At 48.9% G+C, this 23,752-nt stretch overlaps 1 protein-coding gene across 1 annotated transcript in view; it reads right to left on the bottom strand.

The window, feature by feature from the left end:
* LOC142463598 (serine protease 33-like) overlaps positions 1–11,182 on the bottom strand; it is a 28,102-nt gene extending 16,920 nt beyond the window's left edge. Inside the window, exons 1-3 of the mRNA XM_075566549.1 lie at positions 11,026–11,182; positions 10,710–10,733; positions 799–858 (exon numbers count right to left, since the gene is read on the bottom strand). Coding sequence (XP_075422664.1) covers positions 799–858; positions 10,710–10,733; positions 11,026–11,158 — 217 coding nt within the window. The 5' untranslated portion in view covers positions 11,159–11,182. The remainder of the gene's footprint in view (positions 1–798; positions 859–10,709; positions 10,734–11,025) is intronic.
* Positions 11,183–23,752: the final 12,570 nt, after the last annotated feature.

Below are 23,752 nucleotides of genomic sequence, written 5' to 3'. Positions count from 1 at the left end.
ATGAGTTACTGTAGCAATATTAAAATACGAAAGGAATAGCAGACGTAGCACGCCATTTTTAATTACAATCTACGGTATAGAAATGCTTTTACATTGGTAATGTTATAGCTTTGTACTACGTAGCCTTGACTATGTCTGTCGTGGTCATTATGTACAGAGGCTCAACGCCAGCCTGGGATGGTGATACAAATTGTTTCTTGGTGGTAGCCTAATAACTCCAGCGATCCGGGATTATTGACTAGCACGTTAGTGCTAATGGATGAGCAAGTCGTTAAAGTCTCATTTGCATGCTCCATTTGTGCTAAAAACGAGCTGGGAAATATCGGACCCCATGAAAAGGCCCTCATCACCGCTTTACTGCTGGCGATGGGACTTTAGTGAATAGGTCATTAAATAATATTGCCGTTAAATACCGCTAACCTTTAGTGAATCTAGGACATAGTCTATCACTCACACAACAGGTGACGGAGACTAAAGCACCTGTGTATGGAAAGTCTTCTCTTCCCACTGCACGGTGACCTAATGATCAGATCTGTCCCGTGTGGCTGATGTTTGCACATTGTTTATGGACTGTAGACTTTTAATGGAATGAACTATATGTAAATACAGTACTGTGAGATGAACTCGTCGATGTGTGATCGGAGATGTCGATGAGGACCTTACCTTGGTTAGTGGTGTTGCTGATGTTTGCACATTATTTATGGACCGCAGACTTTTAATGGAATGAACTATATGTAAATACAGTACTGTGAGATGAACTCGTCGATGTGTGATCGGAGATGTCGGTGAGGATCTTACCTTGGTTAGTGGTGTTGCTGATGTGGCTTCTGTCCGTAGTTGAACTGATGACATTGTTCTCTTTGAGGGAGATAGAGGTAGAGAGAGGTTTCATTATTTCAGGAGTGGAATGTAACATAGTACATACAGTAGTAACATTGTGGCCCATTGTATCTGCACCTCCCACCACCAATGAATTGGGCAACAAATGGAAGGTACAATAGCCCTGGTTTTCTGTCCTGTCTGGTTCTGGGATGATAAAAGGACCAATCTGTAGTCTAGTTCAATGTTCATTAACACACATTGCCCCCTTCCAACGTGAGCATAACCTTTTCATAAACTATGAACTGGATTAGAATTTGTGGTGGTATACGAGGTCCTTTCCCTTCTGTTGAGTGGCACGCAACACATGGAGAACCCCCCAGAGACGTCAAACGTAGTTTTGCAATGGTGCTTCTATGTATAGTGACATTACTATGAGCTACTGGGGAATAAGTTGTAATGTACAGCCCAAGTCTTCTCTTTAGTACCTAATGTAAGCGCTGTTGCTTATATACCGACTTTGAGTAGTTCTTGAATAGTTGACATTAAATATCTGTGGTTACCAAGATGGTACTTGGGTAGGTGTCTCGTGATCCAGTCCCTACAAGATTTGACATGGGTGTAGACACCTTGGTGATGGGTTAAGGCCCAAACTGACGATACCCACAGAAACCGTAGGCCCCCTCCCACCATCACTTTAATTAGCACCCTGGCTCAGTCCGATGTGTGGTCAGTGACCACCACCCTTCTTTTCAACAATTCTAGACTTCTAGGGTGGGCCCTCTTTCAGGCTTAACCCTCACTTTTGTCCAGGTTAAAGTCACTCAACTCATTCCTTCCTCCACATCCGTAAGGCCGCACACACAACCGCAAATAAAATGGCTGCTAAGCCCACCTCACTTAGTGGCATAAGAAGACTTCAAGGACCTTTGTCTGAGAAGACCCTTTGTAATCTGTATGGAGAACTCTGTGCTGCCTGTTGGAGAACGTGAAAGTTGCCCCGAAACATGAGCTCTCTCCTGTAGGCTTTGCGTGTTTTAAAATAAAAATGTAAATGGAATAAAAATAGAAAAAACTAGCGTTGGTAACCAGGTCCGAAGGATCTCACATGGAGGCCCCTTTCAAAATAAGTCATATTGGGGGGAAATGCATCTTTAAGCTCATATCAATGTCTTCTATGCCAAGCGCCGTCTCTTCCTACCTTTTATTCAAACCTACAAACTCACCTCTTATATGAAGCATTTCAACAGCTTGGACTCATGGCTACTGTCCCACACTCAGTCACTCCAACCATGGTGACCAAGCCATGTACCTACCATCAAGGCCAGGCACTCCATTTACTGCACTTACCCACCATCAAGGCCAGGCACTGCCATCTACTGCACCCACCTACCATCAAAACCAGGGACTGCCATCTACTGCACTTACCCACAATCAAGGCCAGACACTGCCATCTGCTGCACATACCCACCATCAAAACCAGACACTGCCAACTACTGCACTTACCCACCATCAAGGCCAGGCACAGCCATCTACTGCACCTACCCACCATCGAGGCCAGGCACTGCCATCTACTGCACTTACCCACCAGGAAGGCCAGGCACTGCCATCTACTGCATGTACCCACCATCAAGGCCAGGCACTACCATCTACTGCACTTACCCACCATCAAGGCCAGGCACTGCCATCTACTGCACTTACCCACCATCAAGGCCAGGCACTGCCATATACTGCATGCAACCACCATCAAAACAAGGCACTGCCATCTACTGCACATACCCACCATCAAGGCCAGGCACTGCCATCTACTGCACTTACCCACCAGCAGGGCTAGGCACTGCCATCTACTGCACTTACCCACCAGCAGGGCCAGGCACTGCCATCTACTGCACGTACCCACCATCAAGGCCAGGCACTGCCATCTACTGCACTTACCCACCATCAAGGCCAGACACTGCCATCTAATGCAGTTACCCACCATCAAGGCCAGGCACTGCCATCTACTGCACTTACCCACCAACAAGGCCAGGCACTGTCATCTACTGCACCTACCCACCATCAAGGCCAGACACTGCCATCTAATGCACTTACCCACCATCAAGGCCAGGCACTGCCATCTACTGCACCTACCCACCAACAAGGCCAGGCACTGCCATCTAATGCACATACCCACCATCAAGGCCAGGCACTGCCATCTAATGCACTTACCCACCATCAAGGCCAGGCACTGCCATCTAATGCACTTACCCACCATCAAGGCCAGGCACTGCCATCTACTGCACCTACCCACCAACAAGGCCAGGCACTGCCATATACTGCATTTAACCACCATCAAAACAAGGCCAGGCACTGCCATAAATAGAACAAGTAGGCGGTGCACTGCTGCCGTCAGGGTAAAGGAAATCCAAGTCCACACGCAAAATAAATTAATAAAAAGGTAGTTTATTAAAGTGCATATACACTAAAAGGGTGCTACAGAGCGAACTCTGACGCGTTTCGTCCCTGCCTGGGACTTTGTCAAAGAGTATCAGGTACTATACATGATGATGTATATATAGTGAAACTTTGCTGCCCATTGGTTCACTGTAATTGATTGAGCAAATGATACCACAGGTGATAATTAAATTTGTAATGATTTACCAGGAGACACCATTCCCTTGATAATCAGTGGTATTCACATACACAACATCATCATGGATAAACAGATGTATAAACGAGATACTATGAGACACAAGATATGATTAAAAACAACATTTGTATACAAAAAACATATTGTATATATTGCAAGTACCTATGACTGAGTAGCACAAACCAGCAACAAACATATATTATAATATTATAAGAGAGCCTAATCGAACTCTTATATATATAAATAAGAGCATTCAATATCTTTAATCATATTTAAACATACACGGTAGAAAATATCTCAATCAGTCTTTACAATATATATATCTCATTCAGAGGATCCACTATCCAACGTGAATGGATTCATGTATATGAGAAAATGTTTATATAATATATAATAACAAAGACACCTAAATCAATAATAAGTGTGTCAAGTTGAAATAAAAATCTATATGAACTAAAAGAATTAATCACAAATATGACGAAAAAAATGTATATTACAAAAATAAATCTTAATCTTATAAATACAAAAATATATAAACCATGTCTAGTGAAGAAACCACATTTTATAATAAATGTCATAAACTAAATAACAAGTGTTCAAACTAAAAAGTGTTTTAAATCCCAATCTGTATTAATCCCCATTGGATCTAATGTGTTCATAACATGAATCCAATACATTTCTCTTGTGTTAAGTTTGTTTAACCTATCTCCGCCTCTAGGGTGGATCTTAACATGTTCTAATGCTGAAAATGAAAAATTAGAGATGTTACCCATTTTACACATCTACTGCACTTACCCACCAACAAGGCCAGGCACTGTCATCTACTGCACCTACCCACCATCAAGGCCAGACACTGCCATCTAATGCACTTACCCACCATCAAGGCCAGGCACTGCCATCTACTGCACCTACCCACCAACAAGGCCAGGCACTGCCATCTAATGCACTTACCCACCATCAAGGCCAGGCACTGCCATCTAATGCACTTACCCACCATCAAGGCCAGGCACTGCCATCTACTGCACCTACCCACCAACAAGGCCAGGCACTGCCATATACTGCATTTAACCACCATCAAAACAAGGCCAGGCACTGCCATATACTGCACCTACCCACCAACAAGGCCAGGCACTGCCATCTAATGCACTTACCCACCATCAAGGCCAGGCACTGCCATCTAATGCACTTACCCACCATCAAGGCCAGGCACTGCCATCTACTGCACTTACCCACCAGCAGGGCCAGGCACTGCCATCTACTGCACGTACCCAACATCAATGCCAGGCATACGGCTGTACACAACAGACTAGTGCATGTGCGGCCTCCGATGATGTCAGCAACTTTGTGCTACGCTCTCATTGGTGCTTTCAGCACCTAGCACACGTGACTGGATCCAATTGGCCTCCTGACTACAGTGGGTGGTACCTAACAGCTGCAGTTCGGATTTTCGCGGATTTCACTGATTGTATGATTGGGATCAGGTGTTTTTTTACATATTGGTGGGTGTATAAATGGGTGTCCAGATCAGTCACTTGTTGCACAGCCCTGAGGAAGGTCCCTCTGTGAGACCGAAACGTTGGCTGCCCTGTGTTCACAATACACTTGGTTTTGGATTCAAACCGCGGTGTGCTGTCTCTTTGCATCAGGATCCCCCTGGTTACTGTGTGCCTATACTTTATCTATGGGACAAGCATCTGCCCCGTTGGGAAACCGTGAGTGCAAACTACTATACAACTGACGTGTGTGTGTGTGTATATATACATACCGTACATACATAAATTTGCTGTTAATATCATTTGAGCTTCTGACTTCTGCTTAACGACAAATTATGATCATAAATTCCTAATTAGTGTACACTGTGTTCTGTGTTGCATCTAGTTAACCCAAAAGCACACACACACACACACACACACACACACACACACACACACACACACACACACACACACACACACACACACACACACACACACACACACACACACACACACACACACACACACTATGCACCCACACTGTATACACACACTGTATGAACTATTGCTTAATGACACGTTTGGATCAGGAATGGCTCATTAGAGGACACGGTGTTGTTCTGCTTGGCATGCGGATAACCCAGAGAAACAATAGGCCACTTCTTCAAACAATTCACAGCAGCATTCCACAGTGACGCCACCACTGTCATTTTAAGGCGAGAGGTGATTCATGGGAGGGCAGCAGAGATTGTCCCGTGAGGAGGGGAACATTGGGGCTGAAAGAGCGAGGAGAAGCTTCCTGCTAAACGGAGACTTCAACCGGCCAAAAATAAACAAAGAGTGACGTTCAGAGACCAACTTCCTGCACGTTCTGAGGGCGTGAGACACCACGGGATTAACCCATTCCATGCATTGGAGCAGTTCTGGCAGGAAAGGTTCGAAGGGAGAAACACAGAGCTGGCCTTCAGTCTAACTAGTCAATGGGGGCTCAACTCCAGTCATCAAAACCCCCCGCAACAGGTCAGGTCTGGTGGATATCCCTGCTTCAGCACAGGTGGCTCAATCAGTGTCTCAGTCGAAGACTGAGCCACTGATTGAGCCACCTGTGCTGACGCAGGGATATCCTGTAGACCTGACCTGTTGGTGGCCCTTGAGGACTAGAGTTGGCCACCGCTGGATTAGATTATAATCAGACGTATCAAACGGAGAGGTTCAGTGTCTCTTAACCTCCTTTTTTCCCCCTGCATGAAAAACAGTCCGGCAGGCCTCAGGAGGCCTCAAACCTCATCGTTTGGCAACCTGGGAGCAGGAAATGTTGCATTGCGCCAGAACAAGGTGCCCCCTCTACGTACAGTACAGCAGACCCCAGAGAATTTCAGCTGGAGGGGAGATCCTTAAAGGACGTCCCGTCCAGCTGGGCATCCTGCGTACATTTGGGGGCTGGCCTTGCAGTCTCAATGTATCGAGCATTGAAGCCTTGATTTTTTTCCTTCCTAGGCCCATATGCATAAATGGTGCTACACTGTAGCACGCCCTAACGTACATACCAATGAACGGGAGTTAAGACGTGCTAATGCTTAGCGAATAGGGGCCCTAGTTTCAGCCTGGACAGTGAGATTAGTTCAAAGTTCCAGTCTAGGTCATGGAGAGATGTAGATTTGTTGTGGATTGTGAAATCTTTGAGGGGACAAACCTCAGAGTTAATCTCCCATATAATCTGGAGAGTTGTTTGTCTGCTCGCTGGGCATTGCGACATCTCTTAAGATATCGTAACCACATTTTGCACGGTGATCCCTGAGATCGAGGAGCAGGTTTTTGGTTTATGTTTGGATACATTCTATTTTAAATTTTATGAGTTATTACAATTTCTCTAAGCAATTCAGCCACGGGGTGTTGTGTCTGGTAGGCTATGTATCTGGTATGTAACATCAGAATGCACATAGCCTGGTGGCAGAAAAGGAGAGTCATATAGCTATAAAGTTTACACAGAAAGCAGACAAAAGGAAAAGAGAAGAAACCAGTTGGCGCGTGAGGAGAAAAGTAAGAACGCAGGAGAAGGAGGGAGAGGCGGAAAGGATTGGGGACATCATAAGGAAATGAAAGGAAAGTGATGGGGGCAGGGGGGAGAGAGAGAGATGGGGGGAGAATGGGTAGGGGGGGAGAAGGGGTAGGGGTGGAAAGGTAAGTGAGGGAGGGAAGGGGTAAGTGAGGGAGGGAAGGTGGTAAGGGGGGAAGAGAAGGTGGTAAGGGGGGGCAGAAGGGGTAAGGGGGAAAGAAGGGTATGGGAGGGAAAGAAGGGTATGGGGGGGAGAAAAGGGGTAGGGGAGAGTGAAGGGGTACGGGGAGAAGGGGGAGGGATGAGGTTAGTTTCTAGGAATCCCAGAGTAACGCTGTGTCCTTCCAGCCAGTCATATATGCAATGACAGTGTACAGAGCTTTCCAACCCATCGACATTTCTCACGGATCTGTCAGTACATGTGGCGGGGGAACCTGTCAGAGCACCTGCACAGCCCTGGAGTTGGGTCACTAAAGGTATCACGCCCAACAATTAATCGACAATGGTTCAAGGAGAAAAATAAATCAGGAGGCGTTTCAGCGTGCCAAGTTATCCTGAGATTCATTAAACATGGTGTGTGGTGTCATGTACTTCGTGGCATGTGCCTCCCACGGTGTGACCTTGGTGATTGAGTTTACATGACTTAGCAATAAACGGGCAACAAGGGAAATGCAGTAAGCATTATACAGACACATTGTGCAACACTGGAGCACAGCGCCCTCTGGGGTCTCTGATCACAACTACATCTGAGAAAGTTCATGTTCAATACAAAGACATGTGATGGATGTGAAACCCCCACAAATATCCCCTTTGTATAAACCATTTCAATGCGATATTTTAGGGGGCACTTCCTCTTCTGCGTTTCCTCCTGTGACACATTGCTCCCATTCCGGCAGCGTCCCACACACCACCTCTCTCCCTTATGCCCCCCGCCACACAGTATGGTATGTGTATATATATATATATATATATATATATATATATATATATATATCATGCTGTAACAGGGACAGCTACTGTACCTCTCTTTCTCAGCACTGGGCGCAGAGTTAGAACAACACACGGTTACATTAACTGAGCAGAGGTTATACATTCAATGTACAGGCATGTCATGGACAGTTAGGGATAATATATAGTTATGGAAGTGTTTAACCCCCAGCTTCATCTCGGACTCGGGCTGGTAAAGTCCAAGTCCTCACGGGCCACCCACAGGTCAGGTTTTCATAAAATCCCTGCTTCAGCACAGGGGGTGCTCATGACAGAGCCACCTGTGCTGAAGCAGGGATATCCTGAAAACCTAATCTGTCAGTGGCCCTTGAGGACTGGGGTTGGCCACCCCTGATCTAGGTTACCCCGATGGTCTGCCCAGGGTATACAAGTCTTTATGATGTCATAGACACCTCAGCCTTTCAGGAAAGACTTGCAGGCCCGGCTTTCATTCAGCTCAGTCCCTGGAGGTACCCTACACCCACACTTATTTGGCAGGTACACAACATGTTTTTGGCTCCTGTAAGACCAGCTGCACCAATTACACAAAGTGTGTGTGTGCGTGTGTGTGTGCGTGTGTGTGTGTCAATAATACATCCCCCCCCCCTCCCCTTCTTTTTTATTATGTGTATATGTAAGGCGGGGGACAATGTATAATTCTACATTCTTGCCTACCATGGGAATCGTTTGGCGCTCCTGTTATAAATGTGTAACAATCTGAGGAATCCTGTGATTTCCTGCAGGGTTTACTCCACCTCCCCAGCAGCGCAAGATATTTGTAACACTTTCCTGTCTATGATCATTTGTTGCCAATGTTCCCAGCAGTTTGAGCTGCAAACTGTAACAATAGACAATGTCACCTTAGTAATATAAGGGTACGTTGTAGCTGCTGAGTTACACTGACTGAAGGATTGAGACTTAGCGTCTGATTGAGCCACCTGTGCTGAAGCAGGTATATCCAGCAGACATGACCTGTTGCGGGGGTCTTGAGGACTGGATTTGGCCAGTACCTACTTTATACCCACAAAATGCTGGGGTCCATATTTACCTATGTGTACTTTAGAAAGGTTCTTACCTTCAGAGAATATATTCTGTTTGAGGGGAATTTTCTTGCATGCAGTTAATATAAAGCCTGGTACTGCACTTTACTGAAGCACGATATGTCATCAGAAGCAGTAACAAAAGCGTAGCAACAATACAACACATTATAAAAATATATACCAGGGGGGAAGGGAGGGGGGAACGCCAGTCCTCAAGGGCCACCATCACTTCAGGTCTCAAGGATATCCCTACTTCAGCCACTGATTGAGCCCCCTGTGATGAAGCAGGGATATCCTGAAGACAAGTACTGGAGTTGGCCACTCCTGGTGTAAACCAAGATCTATCACAAACTGATTACTTTTTGATGGATCAACAAGCTCCATCTTGGTAAAGAAGAGGCACAAAGTTCTGTACATCTCCCCGACGTCTCCTGTTGGTCCATGAAAGGATCAGCCCCATTCAGCAGGAATCCCGCATTATAATGAGACCCGCGAGTCTGCCGTAACCATGCGGAAATAAGGAAGTACTTTCACAGCCGCTCACTTTACATTTGGACACGAATATATTTGTGAGCCGAGCGTCACAGAGCAATGAAACTTCCCTGTTTCAATCAAACTCTCCCAAAAAAGTTTCCGTAAAGTCTGGTCGAATTTTTTCCACCAAAAGTTTGGGTGACACGTCCCAAATTGTTCACAGTTCTCTATTTCTAACGGTTGAAATAGCAGCCGTGGGACTTTGCGCATTTTCTGTCGCAAGCAGTGCCTCGAATTTATATTAAAAAGACAAGATAAATCGGAATGAGTCCAGCAGGATTTGGGCCGTTTTCCAAACTTGTTGACAACTTTTGGTTCAAAATCAAACTTTTTCGTCAAACTCAAAAAGGTGAATTTTGCGTAATGCGCTAACGGCGGAGAAAGTTCCCGCGCTTTTATACCCCGGGGCTGGTACCAACCATCAAATAATACGCGTCATTACTTCTACAAGAGCAAAATAATCAAACGCCAACAGAGCTGCCCTCACAATACTCCGCAGTACTGCCCTCACAATACTCCGCAGTACTGCAGCATTAAAGGCAAAGAAAGAATCCCTGGGAAAAAACATCAAGAAGTCCCCGGGTACATCAATAAGAAATGTATTGTTTTCCTATGGAGTGGGCAGGACTGTTATACTCATCACCATTGTATTTGTTGTAATTGTATTATTCTGATAGAGCTCCTTATATTGTACTATACCCCAGTCTGCCCTGGTATAACAGCAAGCATGGAACATTCCTGGCAACGTTCGTCAAAAATAACCAATCCTGAATGTCTTTGGTTATCCCAACATTTCTTAAAATGTGGAAGAGTTTTTGTGCCAGTTGACGAAGTTTGGTAAAAAATGAGCAAAATTGGTTAAGTCCTATTATAATATTATTATTTGATAATAAAAAATTTTTAAAAAAGTATTACACTTTTTTTATGAGTAATCAATAGCATCCAACTACATTTCTAAGAACTCCTTAAAACATTCAAGAGAACCAAACGATAGCAGGACACTGACTCATCTCTGTCCGCATCCCAGATTTGCCACCCCTGGAGGGTAAACATCTATTCTCAAAACACTGCCATTGCTAGGGGAAAAATCCTTTGTCCAATCTCTGACGTCCTCTTTCCTACAAAGTATCCCTGGCATGGCAACTCATTCATTTGAATCAAATACTTACGTGATCCATTCGTTCCATCGTACCCTGAAAAAGAAAAAGATTGATGCCATGTTAAAAACCGAATCACTAAAAAAAAAAACAGCAACATAGAGAAGTATTGGAGAAGACAAATGGAAGTTATTTCACTGAGTAGGACATCAACTTCTTAAGATGTTCCTTGTTCAACACACAGATATTTTTCTGGATGGTTCCACTGGTATGTCATTCATAACATTGCACACTTCCCAGTGTAATAACCATGGCCACACAGATTGTTCTATTTTTTTGGTGTGAATTTGGGAGAGAATGGTACTCTCTCTATTACAAACACACTCACCCAAGGTCAGAAGGAAGATCAGATAAAGCTTGTCCATTTGGTGTCTCCTGTACAGAGCTGTGGCCACCGCCGGCTTTAGACAGCTGATTCTGCTATGAGAATGCCGGCCGACCTGTTTCTGAGAGAGAGCCATGAACTTGCTTTTCGAAGATAAATATGAAACACGCCCTCAAATCTTTCCATTCATTCCGACTCCACCCTCTCCGCACCTCTGTGAGTGTCCAGCTCTGGAAATGAGCTAATGCCTCCTGTGACTTTTCTTCCTCTTTCCCTCCCCATTGCATTCTGCTTTTTACGTGAGTACTTTAGTATTAGTGATACCTTTTTTAATTGGACTAATAATTGATATTATAAGACACGCTTTTAAGAGTTCTCTCTTGCGAACCTGAGGAAGAGAGGAGAGCTCTTGGAAGCGTGTCTTATAATATCAATTATTAGTCCAATTAAAAAAGGTATCACCTAATACTCAAGTACTCATTTACTCTGCCTTTACTTGATTTTTTTGTATCTGTTGCTCGTTTTTGAGTCATTCTCACTCTTTTGAAACATGCCTCCTTTATTCACTGGAAGTTTCACTAATGTGGAAGGCAAACTCATTAATTAAGAGGAAATCTTAGAAACGAACTCACTGTAAGGCTGTCTCATTCACTAGGACTGTCTCACTGAGATACAGGCAGTCTCATTCACTAGGACTGTCTATCACTGAGATACAGGCAGTCTCATTCACTAGGACTGTCTCTCACTGAGATATGGGCAGTCTCATTCATTAGGAGTATCTCTCCCTGAGAAACAGGCAGTCTCATTTACTAGGAATGTCTACCACTGAGATACGGACAGCCTCATTCACTAGGAGTGTCTCTCACTGAGATAAGTTTAGTCTCAGTCACTAGGACTGTCTCTCACTGAGATACGGGCAGTCTCATTCACTAGGAGTATCTCTCACTGAGATACGGGCAGTCTCAGTCACTAGGACTGTCTCTCACTGAGATGCGGATAGTCTCAGTCACTAGGACTGTCTCTCACTGAGATATGGGCAGTCTCGGTCACTAGTAAGGTCTCTCACTGAGATACAGGCAGTCTCATTCACTAGGAATTGAGGAGTTGAATGCAGGCTCACTCATTAGGACTGAGTATTGCTGAGTTGGATGCATTCTCACTCATTAGGAGTGAGTATTGCTGAGTTGGATGCATTCTCACTCATTAGGAGTGAGTCTCGTTCTTAGAAGGCAGTGGCAGTTATAGAATGAGTCTCACTCAGCTGAAGGCAGGTTCATTTATTGGACGTTACTCTCAGTTATTAGGAGTGAGTCTCACTTATTGGAAGGCAGTCTGTTATTAGGAGTGAGTTTCACTCGTTGGAAGGCAGTCTCAGATATTGGGAGTGAGTGTCACTCATTGGAAGGCAGTCAATTCTTGGGAGTGGGTAGATCCTCCCAGAGAGGGTAAACGCCAAGCGGTGCGGCGTTTACCCCCTCTGGGAGGATCTACGCAATGCTGATGAATATCGCCAGCACGCCAACCTGCTGATGATGCTCCGTTTACCTCCTGACTGAATCCGGAAATCCCGCTGTTGCCGCCGGTCAGCTGACCACCCACCGCGATCCAGCGGACGCAGGGTTGGCGGTGAAGAGGATATCGGCCATCCACCATGCTGGGGCGCCCCCTCCACTCCACATTCATCTGATGCCAAGGCAGGTCCCACAACAGGAGAACCTACATCTCCTCTAAGAAGAGGACCCGGCAGGCACGGTGCAAACAACCCCAGGATTTACAAGTCAGTCTTATTACCTCAACTTTATAGTGCTTGAGGCAAGCCAGTTGCTGGATAAGACACTATACACCTTATACCTACTCTATGTGGGGTTGTTCTTACTTGAACTCCGGTACTACAGTATATGTATTATATCATTGCATCATCAAGCAGGTTTTTGCTTTCTCTGAGCGCCTGTTGGGTTTATCTTTGATTTACCCGTCACACACAATTATTGGGAGTGAGTGTCACTCATTGGAAGGCAGTCAGTTATTGGGAGTGAGTGTCACTCATTGGAAGGCAGTCAGTTATTGGGAGTGAGTGTCACTCATTGGAAGGCAGTCTCAGTTATTGGGAGTGAGTGTCACTCATTGGAAGGCAGTCAGTTATTGGGAGTGAGTGTCACTCATTGGAAAGCAGTCTCAGTTATTGGGCGTGAGTGTCACTCATTGGAAGGCAGTCTCAGTTATTGGGAGTGAGTGTCACTCATTGGAAGGCAGTCTCAGTTATTGGGAGTGAGTGTCACTCATTGGAAGGCAGTCTCAGTTATTGGGAGTGAGTGTCACTCATTGGAAGGCAGTCTCAGTTATTGGGAGTGAGTGTCACTCATTGGAAGGCAGTCTCAGTTATTGGGAGTGAGTGTCACTCATTGGAAGGCAGTCTCAGTTATTGGGAGTGAGTGTCACTCATTGGAAGGCAGTCTCAGTTATTGGGAGTGAGTGTCACTCATTGGAAGGCAGTCTCAGTTATTGGGAGTGAGTGTCACTCATTGGAAGGCTCAGTCATAAGGAGAATATTTTACTTAAAAAAATTAAACGAGATTTTCTAGTATGGGGCAAAGTGACTATATTATTTGCAACTATTAGCTACTGTTATGTATGTATGAGATACACACACACACACACACACACACACACACACACACACACACACACACACACACACACACACACACACACACACACACACACTACGTCTCTCAATATATTTTGACGTATTTATATTAAAAATGATCATTTTAAATTTAAATAAAATCATTGGCCATTTAGTGTCCCTTTGAAGCTTTGACTTCTATGTCTCTCGGCTGCAAAATGGGATCAGCACCCAGCTCCTGATTTCGGACAGAATGCGAGTCTCATTGGAAGCATTTGAGAGTTCTCCTTTTGCTGAATCTGGGGCAGTTCTTTAGCGCTGGTTTCGCCCCCGTTTTGCAGCCGGGAGACTTTGTATAACCCCCCTGGTCTGCTTGCGGTGGGATTCTGTGTGTTTGATAAGTAAGATGCTAGTCTTTGTAGTAGGTTTGCCCCCCTCTGGTTTAGCAGGCAGAGGAGAGCCTGAGTGACAGGAGGGTGTGTCTGAATGCAATTAACCCCACACACAGATCAGTCACACACACACACACCATAGATAGACACACAGATAGATACATATTGATGTATCCCGGCTTAATGTTTCCGGAGCCACAGACAAAAAAACAAAAGTCAGGAGCTCCGGCGAGTGTGCCTGCTGGGCGACCACGCTGCTGGGGGTCCACGCTTCCGAATCGGAGCGTGAATCTTCCGGGCGGGAAAACAAAAATCCTTCTCGATCAGTGTATGCCACGTCCACTCAAAATGCAGAATATTGAAATATAATAGATGTCCGGCCGTCGCCGCCTCTGAAGTATTGCCAGGACACGCCCTTTTCTCACTCATGACGCAACTAAAATCCCAATTCACACACTCATCCTGTCCCGCCTTGGCTACTGTAACCTTCTCCTTGTTGGCATTGCCCTTGCCTGAAGTGTCCCAACTCCAATCCATCAAAAGTGCGGCTGCCAGACTCACCAACCTCACTCACCAACCTCACTCACCAACCTCACTCACCAACCTCACTCCACTACCCAAATCCCTACACTCGCTTCCCATATCCTCTGGGATCAAACCTTGGCTCGGACTTACAAATCTTTCAACGACGCTGCCCCCCTTACATCTCAGCCCTCACCCCCAAATATATCCCTAAACGCCCTCTACGTTCTGCCCATTAGCCCATTACACCCATCTTATTACCCCCTCACTCCCGCCTGCCAGACTTCTCCCGTGCTGCCCTAGCTGGCATGCACTTAGCATCCAACCCCATTGGGTCCAGCTGTGCAGCCGGACCAGTCTCCATGCTACATACTGTAACCTTCCACCCTCACACCTTCCCGGGACCAGCGGTGCAGCCGGACCAGTCTCCGTGCTACGTACTGTAACCTTCCACCCTCACACCTTCCCGGGACCAGCGGCGGCACGCTCCACCACACAATGACCAGCTGTGCAGCCCGACCAGTCTCCATGCTATGTACTGTAACCTTCCACCCTCACACCTTCCCGGGACCAGCTGTGCAGCCGGACCAGTCTCCGTGCTACGTACTGTAACCTTCCACCCTCACACCTTCCCGGGACCAGCGGTGCAGCCGGACCAGTCTCCGTGCTACGTACTGTAACCTTCCACCCTCACACCTTCCCAGGACCAGTGGTGCAGCCAGACCAGTCTCCGTGCTACGTACTGTAACCTTCCACCCTCACACCTTCCCGGGACCAGCTGTACAGCCGGACCAGTCTCCAAGCTACGTACTGTAACCTTCCACCCTCACACCTTCCCGGGACCAGCGGTGCAGCCGGACCAGTCTCCGTGATACGTACTGTAACCTTCCACCCTCACACCTTCCCGGGACCAGTGGTGCAGCCGGACCAGTCTCCGTGCTACGTACTGTAACCTTCCACCCTCACACCTTCCCGGGACCAGCGGTGCAGCCGGACCAGTCTCCGTGCTACGTACTGTAACCTTCCACCCTCACACCTTCCCGGGACCAGCGGCGGCACGCTCCATCACACAATGACCAGCTGTGCAGCCGGACTAGTCTCCGTGCTACGTACTGTAACCTTCCACCCTCACACCTTCCCGGGATCAGCGGTGGCACACTCCACCACACAATGACCAGCTGTGCAGCCGGACCAGTCTCCGTGCTACGTACTGTAACCTTCCACCCTCACACCTTCCCGGGACCAGCTGTGCAGCCGAACCAGTCTCCGTGCTACGTACTGTAACCTTCCACCCTCACACCTTCCCGGGATCAGCGGCGGCACATTCCATCACACAATGACCAGCTTGCAGCCGGACCAGTCTCCATGCTACGTACTGTAACCTTCCACCCTCACACCTTCCCGGGACCAGCTGTGCAGCCGGACCAGTCTCCGTGCTACGTACTGTAACCTTCCACCCTCACACCTTCCCGGGACCAGAGGTGCAGCCGGACCAGTCTCCGTGCTATGTACTGTAACCTTCCACCCTCACACCTTCCCGGGACCAGCGGTGCAGCCGGACCAGTCTCCGTGCTACGTACTGTAACCTTCCACCCTCACACCTTCCCAGGACCAGCGGTGCAGCCGGACCAGTCTCCGTGCTACGTACTGTAACCTTCCACCCTCACACCTTCCCGGGACCAGCGGTGCAGCCGGACCAGTCTCCGTGCTACGTACTGTAACCTTCCACCCTCACAACTTCCCGGGACCAGCGGCGGCATGCTCCATCACACAATGACCAGCTGTGCAGCCGGACTAGTCTCCATGCTACGTACTGTAACCTTCCACCCTCACACCTTCCCGGGACCAGCGGCGGCATGCTCCATCACACAATGACCAGCTGTGCAGCCGGACCAGTCTCCGTGCTACGTACTGTAACCTTCCACCCTCACACTTTCCCGGGACCAGCGGCGGCACGCTCCATGACACAATGACCAGCTGTGCAGCCGGACTAGTCTCCGTGCTACGTACTGTAACCTTCCACCCTCACACCTTCCCGGGATCAGCGGCGGCACACTCCACCACACAATGACCAGCTGTGCAGCCGGACCAGTCTCCGTGCTTCGTACTGTAACCTTCCACCCTCACACCTTCCCGGGACCAGCTGTGCAGTCGGACCAGTCTCCGTGCTACGTACTGTAACCTTCCACCCTCACACCTTCCCGGGATCAGCGGCGGCACACTCCATCACACAATGGCCAGCTGTGCAGCCGGACCAGTCTCTGTGCTACGTACTGTAACCTTCCACCCTCACACCTTCCCGGGACCAGCGGCGGCACACTCCATCACACAATGACCAGCTGTGCAGCCTTACCAGTCTCCATGCTATGTACTGTAACCTTCCACACTCACACCTTCTTGGGACCAGCGGTGGCACGCTCCACCACACAATGACCAGCGGTGCAGCCGGACCAGTCTCCGTGCTACGTACTGTAACCTTCCACCCTCACACCTTCCCGGGATCAGCGGAGGCACACTCCATCACACAATGACCAGCTGTGCAGCCGGACCAGTCTCCGTGCTACGTACTGTAACCTTCCACCCTCACCCTTCCCCGGATCAGCGGCGGCACACTCCATCACACAATGACCAGCTGTGCAGCCGGACCAGTCTCCGTGCTACGTACTGTAACCTTCCACCCTCACACCTTCCCGGGACCAGCGGTGCAGCCGGACCAGTCTCCGTGCTACGTACTGTAACCTTCCACCCTCACACCTTCCCGGGACCAGCGGTGCAGCCGGACCAGTCTCCGTGCTACGTACTGTAACCTTCCACCCTCACACCTTCCCGGGACCAGCGGTGCAGCCGGACCAGTCTCCGTGCTACGTACTGTAACCTTCCACCCTCACACCTTCCCGGTACCAGCGGTGCAGCCAGACCAGTCTCCGTGCTACGTACTGTAACTTCCACCCTCACACCTTCCCGGGATCAGCGGTGCAGCCGGAGCAGTCTCCGTGCTACGTACTGTAACCTTCCACCCTCACACCTTCCCAGGGACAGCTGTGCAGCCGGACCAGTCTCCGTGCTACGTACTGTAACCTTCCACCCTCACACCTTCCCGGGACCAGCTGTGCAGCCGGACCAGTCTCCATGCTACGTACTGTAACCTTCCACCCTCACACCTTCCCGGGACCAGTGGCGGCACACTCCATCACACAATGACCAGCTGTGCAGCCGGACCAGTCTCCGTGCTACGTACTGTAACCTTCCACCCTCACACCTTCCCGGGACCAGCGGCGGCACACTCCATCACACAATGACCAGCCACATTACCTTTTGTTTTAACGTTGCCCCTTACTCCCTCTAGATCAGGGTTGGCCAACTGTAATGTGCCCGGGCTCCAGGGTGGTAGTGATGCCACTGAGCCTTAAACCTGACCAGTTGGTGGCCCTTAAGGACTGCAATTTATCCCTTCTCTAGATTGTAAGCTCTTAGGGCAAGGCCCTCATTACCCTCAGTATCAGATGGGTCTTATTTGGTATGTAACGGTTTGTCTTTATCAAATCTCTTTAGAGCAGGTACATCCATAAAGTAATGTTTCCTCAGACCTATGCACCCAGAGCCGCCTATGAGGGCGGCGCCAGGACAACCGTCCCGGGCCCAGAGGCAGAGGGGAGCCTGGCCCAGAGTAGATGCTAACTGTCCTTACTCCTTTCCCAGGCCCGCTCAATGCTACGGCTCTCCTTGTTTATTCTCACATGTGCAGGGGCTTCTGGGAGTTGCAGTCCAGCTCCAGATTCCATGCTTGAACAGCTGAAGGCAGCAGGACAGCAAATCCCACAATCCCTTCTGTAACACCCCCCCCCCCACCCACAAAGAGGTCACATGACAGGCATCAGCCAGCACAGAGGCTCCCAGGGATGTAATAGTTGTATTGTATGTCTTTATTTATATAGCGCCAAAAGTGTACTCAGCGCTTCACAAAGAATACAGTACAGGGAATTTTAAAAATACAATAAGTGCAGCAAAAAAATCAGACAATGGGAAAGGAAATCCCTGCCCCGAAGAGCTTACAATCTAAGAGGTTTGAGGGGAAACTTACAGAGACATATGTGCTGTGTGCTTGGTCACAATGGGTGGTAGGAGTGACCGTGGGACAATAGCCATGAATGCAGGCTATTGGGATGCTGGATTTGTGGGGGGAGTTTTAAGGTTTGTCAGTGTTAAATGAAAAGGTTAACACCATTTACAGGGGAAGAGGTGGCAGGGAGGCGTGGATGAGATCAGGTGTGTATGTCTGGCTGCAGGCTTAGGGGAGATCCCCAGCAGCAGGAAGGAGTATATAGAGGGTGTGAATAGAGGATTTGAATGGGTGTTTTTTTTATTGAGGGTTGTTGGGAGAGAGGTGTATAAATAATGGTGCAGTAGGGAGTGGGGATGTTGTAGAGAACAGAAATGCTCACAAAGGAGTGAGGAAACCGTAAACAGAAAAGTAAATAGGGAGGGCATAGTGAGATGCAGGAGGAGAGGGCATAGTGAGATGCAGGAGGAGAGGGCATAGTGAGATGCAGGAGGAGAGGGCATAGTGAGATGCAGGAGGAGAGGGCATAGTGAGATGCAGGAGGAGAGGGCATAGTGAGATGCAGGAGGAGAGACTGGCCAGTTATTGGAGGATAGGAAGAGATGCAGGAGGAGAGGGCATAGTGAGATGCAGGAGGAGAGGGCATAGTGAGATGCAGGAGGAGAGGGCATAGTGAGATGCAGGAGGAGAGACTGGCCAGTTATTGGAGGATAGGAAGAGTACAATTCATCACAGCTTTTAGAAAGTAAAGTTCTCTGACTCCTGCACCCACTACCCTGTCTCTGCCTCCTGCACCCACTACCCTGTCTCTGCCTCCTGCACCCACTACCCTGTCTCTGACTCCTGCACCCACTACCCTGTCTCTGCCTCCTGCACCCACTACCCTGTCTCTGCCTCCTGCATTCACTACCCTGTTTCTGTCTCCTGCATTCACTACCCTGTTTCTGTATCCTGCACCCCCTTCCTCACTCTCCCTCCTTCGTGCCTCCACCATTTGGGGTCGGTGTGTATATAGCTGTTGACTGAGCTACCTGTGCTGAAGCAAGAACATCCTTAAAAACTGTTGGTGGCCCTTGAGGACAGCTTTTGGCCACCTCTCCTCTTGAGTCTCTAGATGATGTGCATCGTGTGTTACCTCGGTCCGAGCACCGCAGTTGGTGGGGATTGGGTGAGTGTTAATTGCTTGGGGTATTTAAAGGGTTGGGTAATGGGTGCATTGGTCTGATGAAACGTTACTTTATGGATGTACCCGCTCCAAGAATGTTTTGAGAATAAACGGCAATGAAGTTGATTTTCCTACATGTATTGTACATTTTGGATCCAGCTTTGGGACGCCAGGGTCACGGAAGCCGAGCCCCTGGGTATCCCCAAAAAATAGAAGCGTGCAAACCTCCTAGGGTAATATTTAATAAGTCATAGGGCTAAAATAAGAGAGTAACACCGACACCTGTGAATAAATTGGCTTGAAAAAACATTGTCTGCGCCCCCCGAAGTCCTGCGCCCCCCCGAAGTCCTGCGCCCCCCCAGAGTCCTGCGCCCCCCCGGGAGTCCTGCGCCCCCCCGGGACTCCTGCGCCCCCCCGGGACTCCTGCGCCCCCCCGGGAGTCCTGCGCCCCCCCGGGAGTCCTGCGCCCCCCCCGGAGTCCTGCGCCCCCCCCGGAGTCCTGCGTCAATATGGGAACCCCAGTCCTTCCACACCAGCTGCTCTGCGTCTTCACGTCACCACGGTTGATGGACCACACGTCTCGCCTAATCGCTGCCCCCACACACCGTGCCCTCATCACAAGTGGCCATAAGTGAGGTGTTTAGATTTGTGCCACGTTACTTACTAAATATGCCACTATGAGTTTGGTGCTCTTCTCCTATTCTTTATGGTACATTTGGAGGAATTTGGTATATCTCCCTGCCGAAGAGAGCTGCACCCTCAGAACTTGGACTGGTTTTTTTTTGGGGGGGGGGGGGGGGGCTTGGGACAAAAGATATGTATATCCATGTTCATCTGCGTCTGTAATCCTTGTATATATCCTCTTGCTTATTTTGTTCTGGCATTTTAGACGTTTGCCGGAATTGAACGTGTATATGTTACTATGTGTGAACGTGTATATGTTACTATGTGTGAACGTGTATATGTTACTATGTGTGAACGTGTATATGTTACTATGTGTGAACGTGTATATGTTACTATGTGTGAACGTGTATATGTTACTATGTGTGAACGTGTATATGTTACTATGTGTGAACGTGTATATGTTACTATGTGTGAACGTGTATATGTTACTATGTGTGAACGTGTACTGTATATGTTACTATGTGTGATCCGGTTCAGCGCGTGTGGCTGGGGTTATTACATTGTTATCGCTTATACTGGGGTGGCATCTATCCTCTTCAACTATAGCCTTGGATTATATCTAGAGCAGGGGTTCGCAACTCCAGTCCCCTCGTACCCTGCTTCAGCACAGGTGGCTCAACCACTGCTCTAGATCAGGGGTAGCCATCTCCAGTCCTCAAGGGCCACCAACAGGTCAGGTTTTCAGGATACCCCATGCTTCAGCACAGGTGGCTCAGTCTTTGACTGCACCAGCTTTGCTGAAGCAGGGATATCCTTAAAATCTGACCTGTTGGAGGTACTTCAGGACTGGAGTTGGCCCACTCCTGATCTAAAGTGTTACAAAGTGATAACTTACCTGGTAGCCAGATTTCACTAACAGTCACCAGGGTGACACACCCACGTATGGACTGAGTACTGGGCAGTCACTGTTTGCCAACTACTGGATTTATCAATAAACTATACCAATAATATTATTAATCATAATTGTCATGGGAGACCATGGCCTTCAAAACAGGGATCCATTCACCAGACAGAACAGAGTTGATAAAATTGAATTTATTGGAAAAATGGTATCCACAACCGTTGCAGACGTACAACACACACATTCACCCGCTGGGATAACTGGGGGGTACCCTGCAGGACTAGACACGGGGACCTCCCTGAGGAGATCTCCCATGTTCTTCTCCCATGCAGTGTCTTCTGGAACAGGACTCCAGGTCTGGCACCGGCACAGAACAGCACTTATCCTGAGACTGAGTCTAAACCAGCGGCCTCCACGTGCCTTTTACACCCCATGGCCCAGCATGGCTACATTTAGGGAGGGACATTGGCAGGTGCTTCCAGTATGACCCAGCACCTGATTGGTGGGCTTAACTGCAACATTAAATGAGTAACATACAGTAAAGAGTTACTTGGAAAGGTCACAGACAACTGGCAACATTCCCAGCTGAACAACATTAACCCCTGGGCCCTGAAGTGCTGGATCCAGGCGATACTACACATATATAGAACAGATATATTGCTGACAGAGGTAATGGCGGCCTTAACCTTTATTCAAAGCTGCAAAATCTACCCCCACCATCACGCCTCCCCCCCTTAAATTGAGAGATCTGGGGTAGCGACCCCAACGGGTTGAAGGTCAAAGTTTAGCCGGCACTGGATCGTCCTGCTGGGAAAAGTCCATCGGCATTCCCATGCTCACTCCCCTTCGTGTGCTGTATGGTGAAGTCCTATTCCTGTAGGGCCGGACTCCACCGCAACAGCTGGGCATTATCCCCTAAAACCTGCTGCAACCATCTTATGGGATTGTGGTCCGTAATGACTGTAAAAGGGCGGCCATACACATACGGCTGGAGTTTCCGGAGAGCCCATACTATGGCCAAGCACTCCTTCTCGATCATAGCATAAGCAGCCTCCCGATCTAGTAACTCGCGGCTCTGGTACATGATTGGGTCTTCAACCTCATCGCCAACCACCTGACTCAGCACTGCACCGAGGCTAAAGTGAGAGGCATCGGTCTGAATCAGGAACTGCTTGTCATAGTCGGGAGCTGCCGGATTGGAGCACTTGCCAGGGCAGCCTTGAGAGAGGAGAAGGCACTCTCACACTCCGGTGACAAGGTTACCGTGCGAGGAAGCTGCCTCTTTAGTCAGGTCGGTCAGGGGTTTGGCCAGGGCCACTGTAGTGGGGTACAATTTGTGGTGCGCTCATATTCAGGCTCGGAGGATTGTTCAGCAGCACGCTGCCTCATTCCTAAGCTCGGGTCCGTCCCGTCCCGGAATGCCTGACTCTTCTCCAGCCCACTGGCCATAGTCACACAGTCAGGGATATCAGTCACAGTCAAGGCAGGCTCTGCTGGTTCTGGTAGGTCTCCAGAGTAATGGCATAGCGTGGCAGGAGAACCTCCTTCACAATTGGGTAGTCCTTCGCATCCTCCCGATCTATTTCATGGTGTGCCACAACTGCTTTGCCGCTCAGCTGTGGGACCAGGTATTTGACCAAGTCCTCCTCGGTAGGTCGTGCATTTCGCAATAGTTCTCAAAGGACCGCAGAAACTCATCGATGTCATCCATGTCTTCACAGAATATGGTGAAGCTGTCATATGTGAATCGGGGGGCCCGACTGTCCCGAGACCTACGACTTCCAGAGGATGATCTGGACCTCGATTGGATGGGTGCATGAGCACCTAGGAGCTGGAGAATGGTGACTCGCTCAGCAGCGTGGCCCCGCTGCGCAAGTCTTCCAGCGCACACCAGATGTCCGCTGGCATGCCAACCTCCACTGCGGGTGGCCCTGTCGGAGCCTCCACTGTGGGTGGCCCTGTCGGAGCCTCCACCGACTCATTTTCAGACTTGGTGGGCAATTCCCTTATTCCGGAAGGGCCCAGAACCACATCGGGGCTGGCCAGCTCCTCAGCTCTTTCCACTGAACATTGCACCTTGTACGCTACCAGGTCGGCGACCAGCTGCTTCTTGTCGCAGTTCCCGGTAGGTAATCCACACAGGGCCGCTGACAAGGGGGAGAGCTGGGGCAGTTGTCCCGGGCCCAGCCGGGACTGATAGTTAGGCCTGACCCCTGACCGGACCCCTGTTGTCCCGGTGCCTCCAGCGCCTTGTCTGGTTGCCAGGGCCCATTTTTCCTGCCCCCCTGCAGTAGGAGCCCCTCTCCACTGTTGTCACAGCCTCCCGTCTAGGCCCTCCACCCCCACCCCGGAAGTTCGGCGTCTTGAATGCACTGCACAGAAGGAATGCGCGATGTGCGGGGGAGGAGGTGGTGTGAGGTACAGGGAGGGGTGAGGTGAG

This window comes from Ascaphus truei, chromosome 11, assembly GCF_040206685.1.
Source record: "Ascaphus truei isolate aAscTru1 chromosome 11, aAscTru1.hap1, whole genome shotgun sequence".
Taxonomy (NCBI): Eukaryota; Metazoa; Chordata; class Amphibia; order Anura; family Ascaphidae; genus Ascaphus; species Ascaphus truei.
Note: the sequence above shows the minus strand (reverse complement) of the source record. Positions and strands in the feature narration are given on the sequence as shown.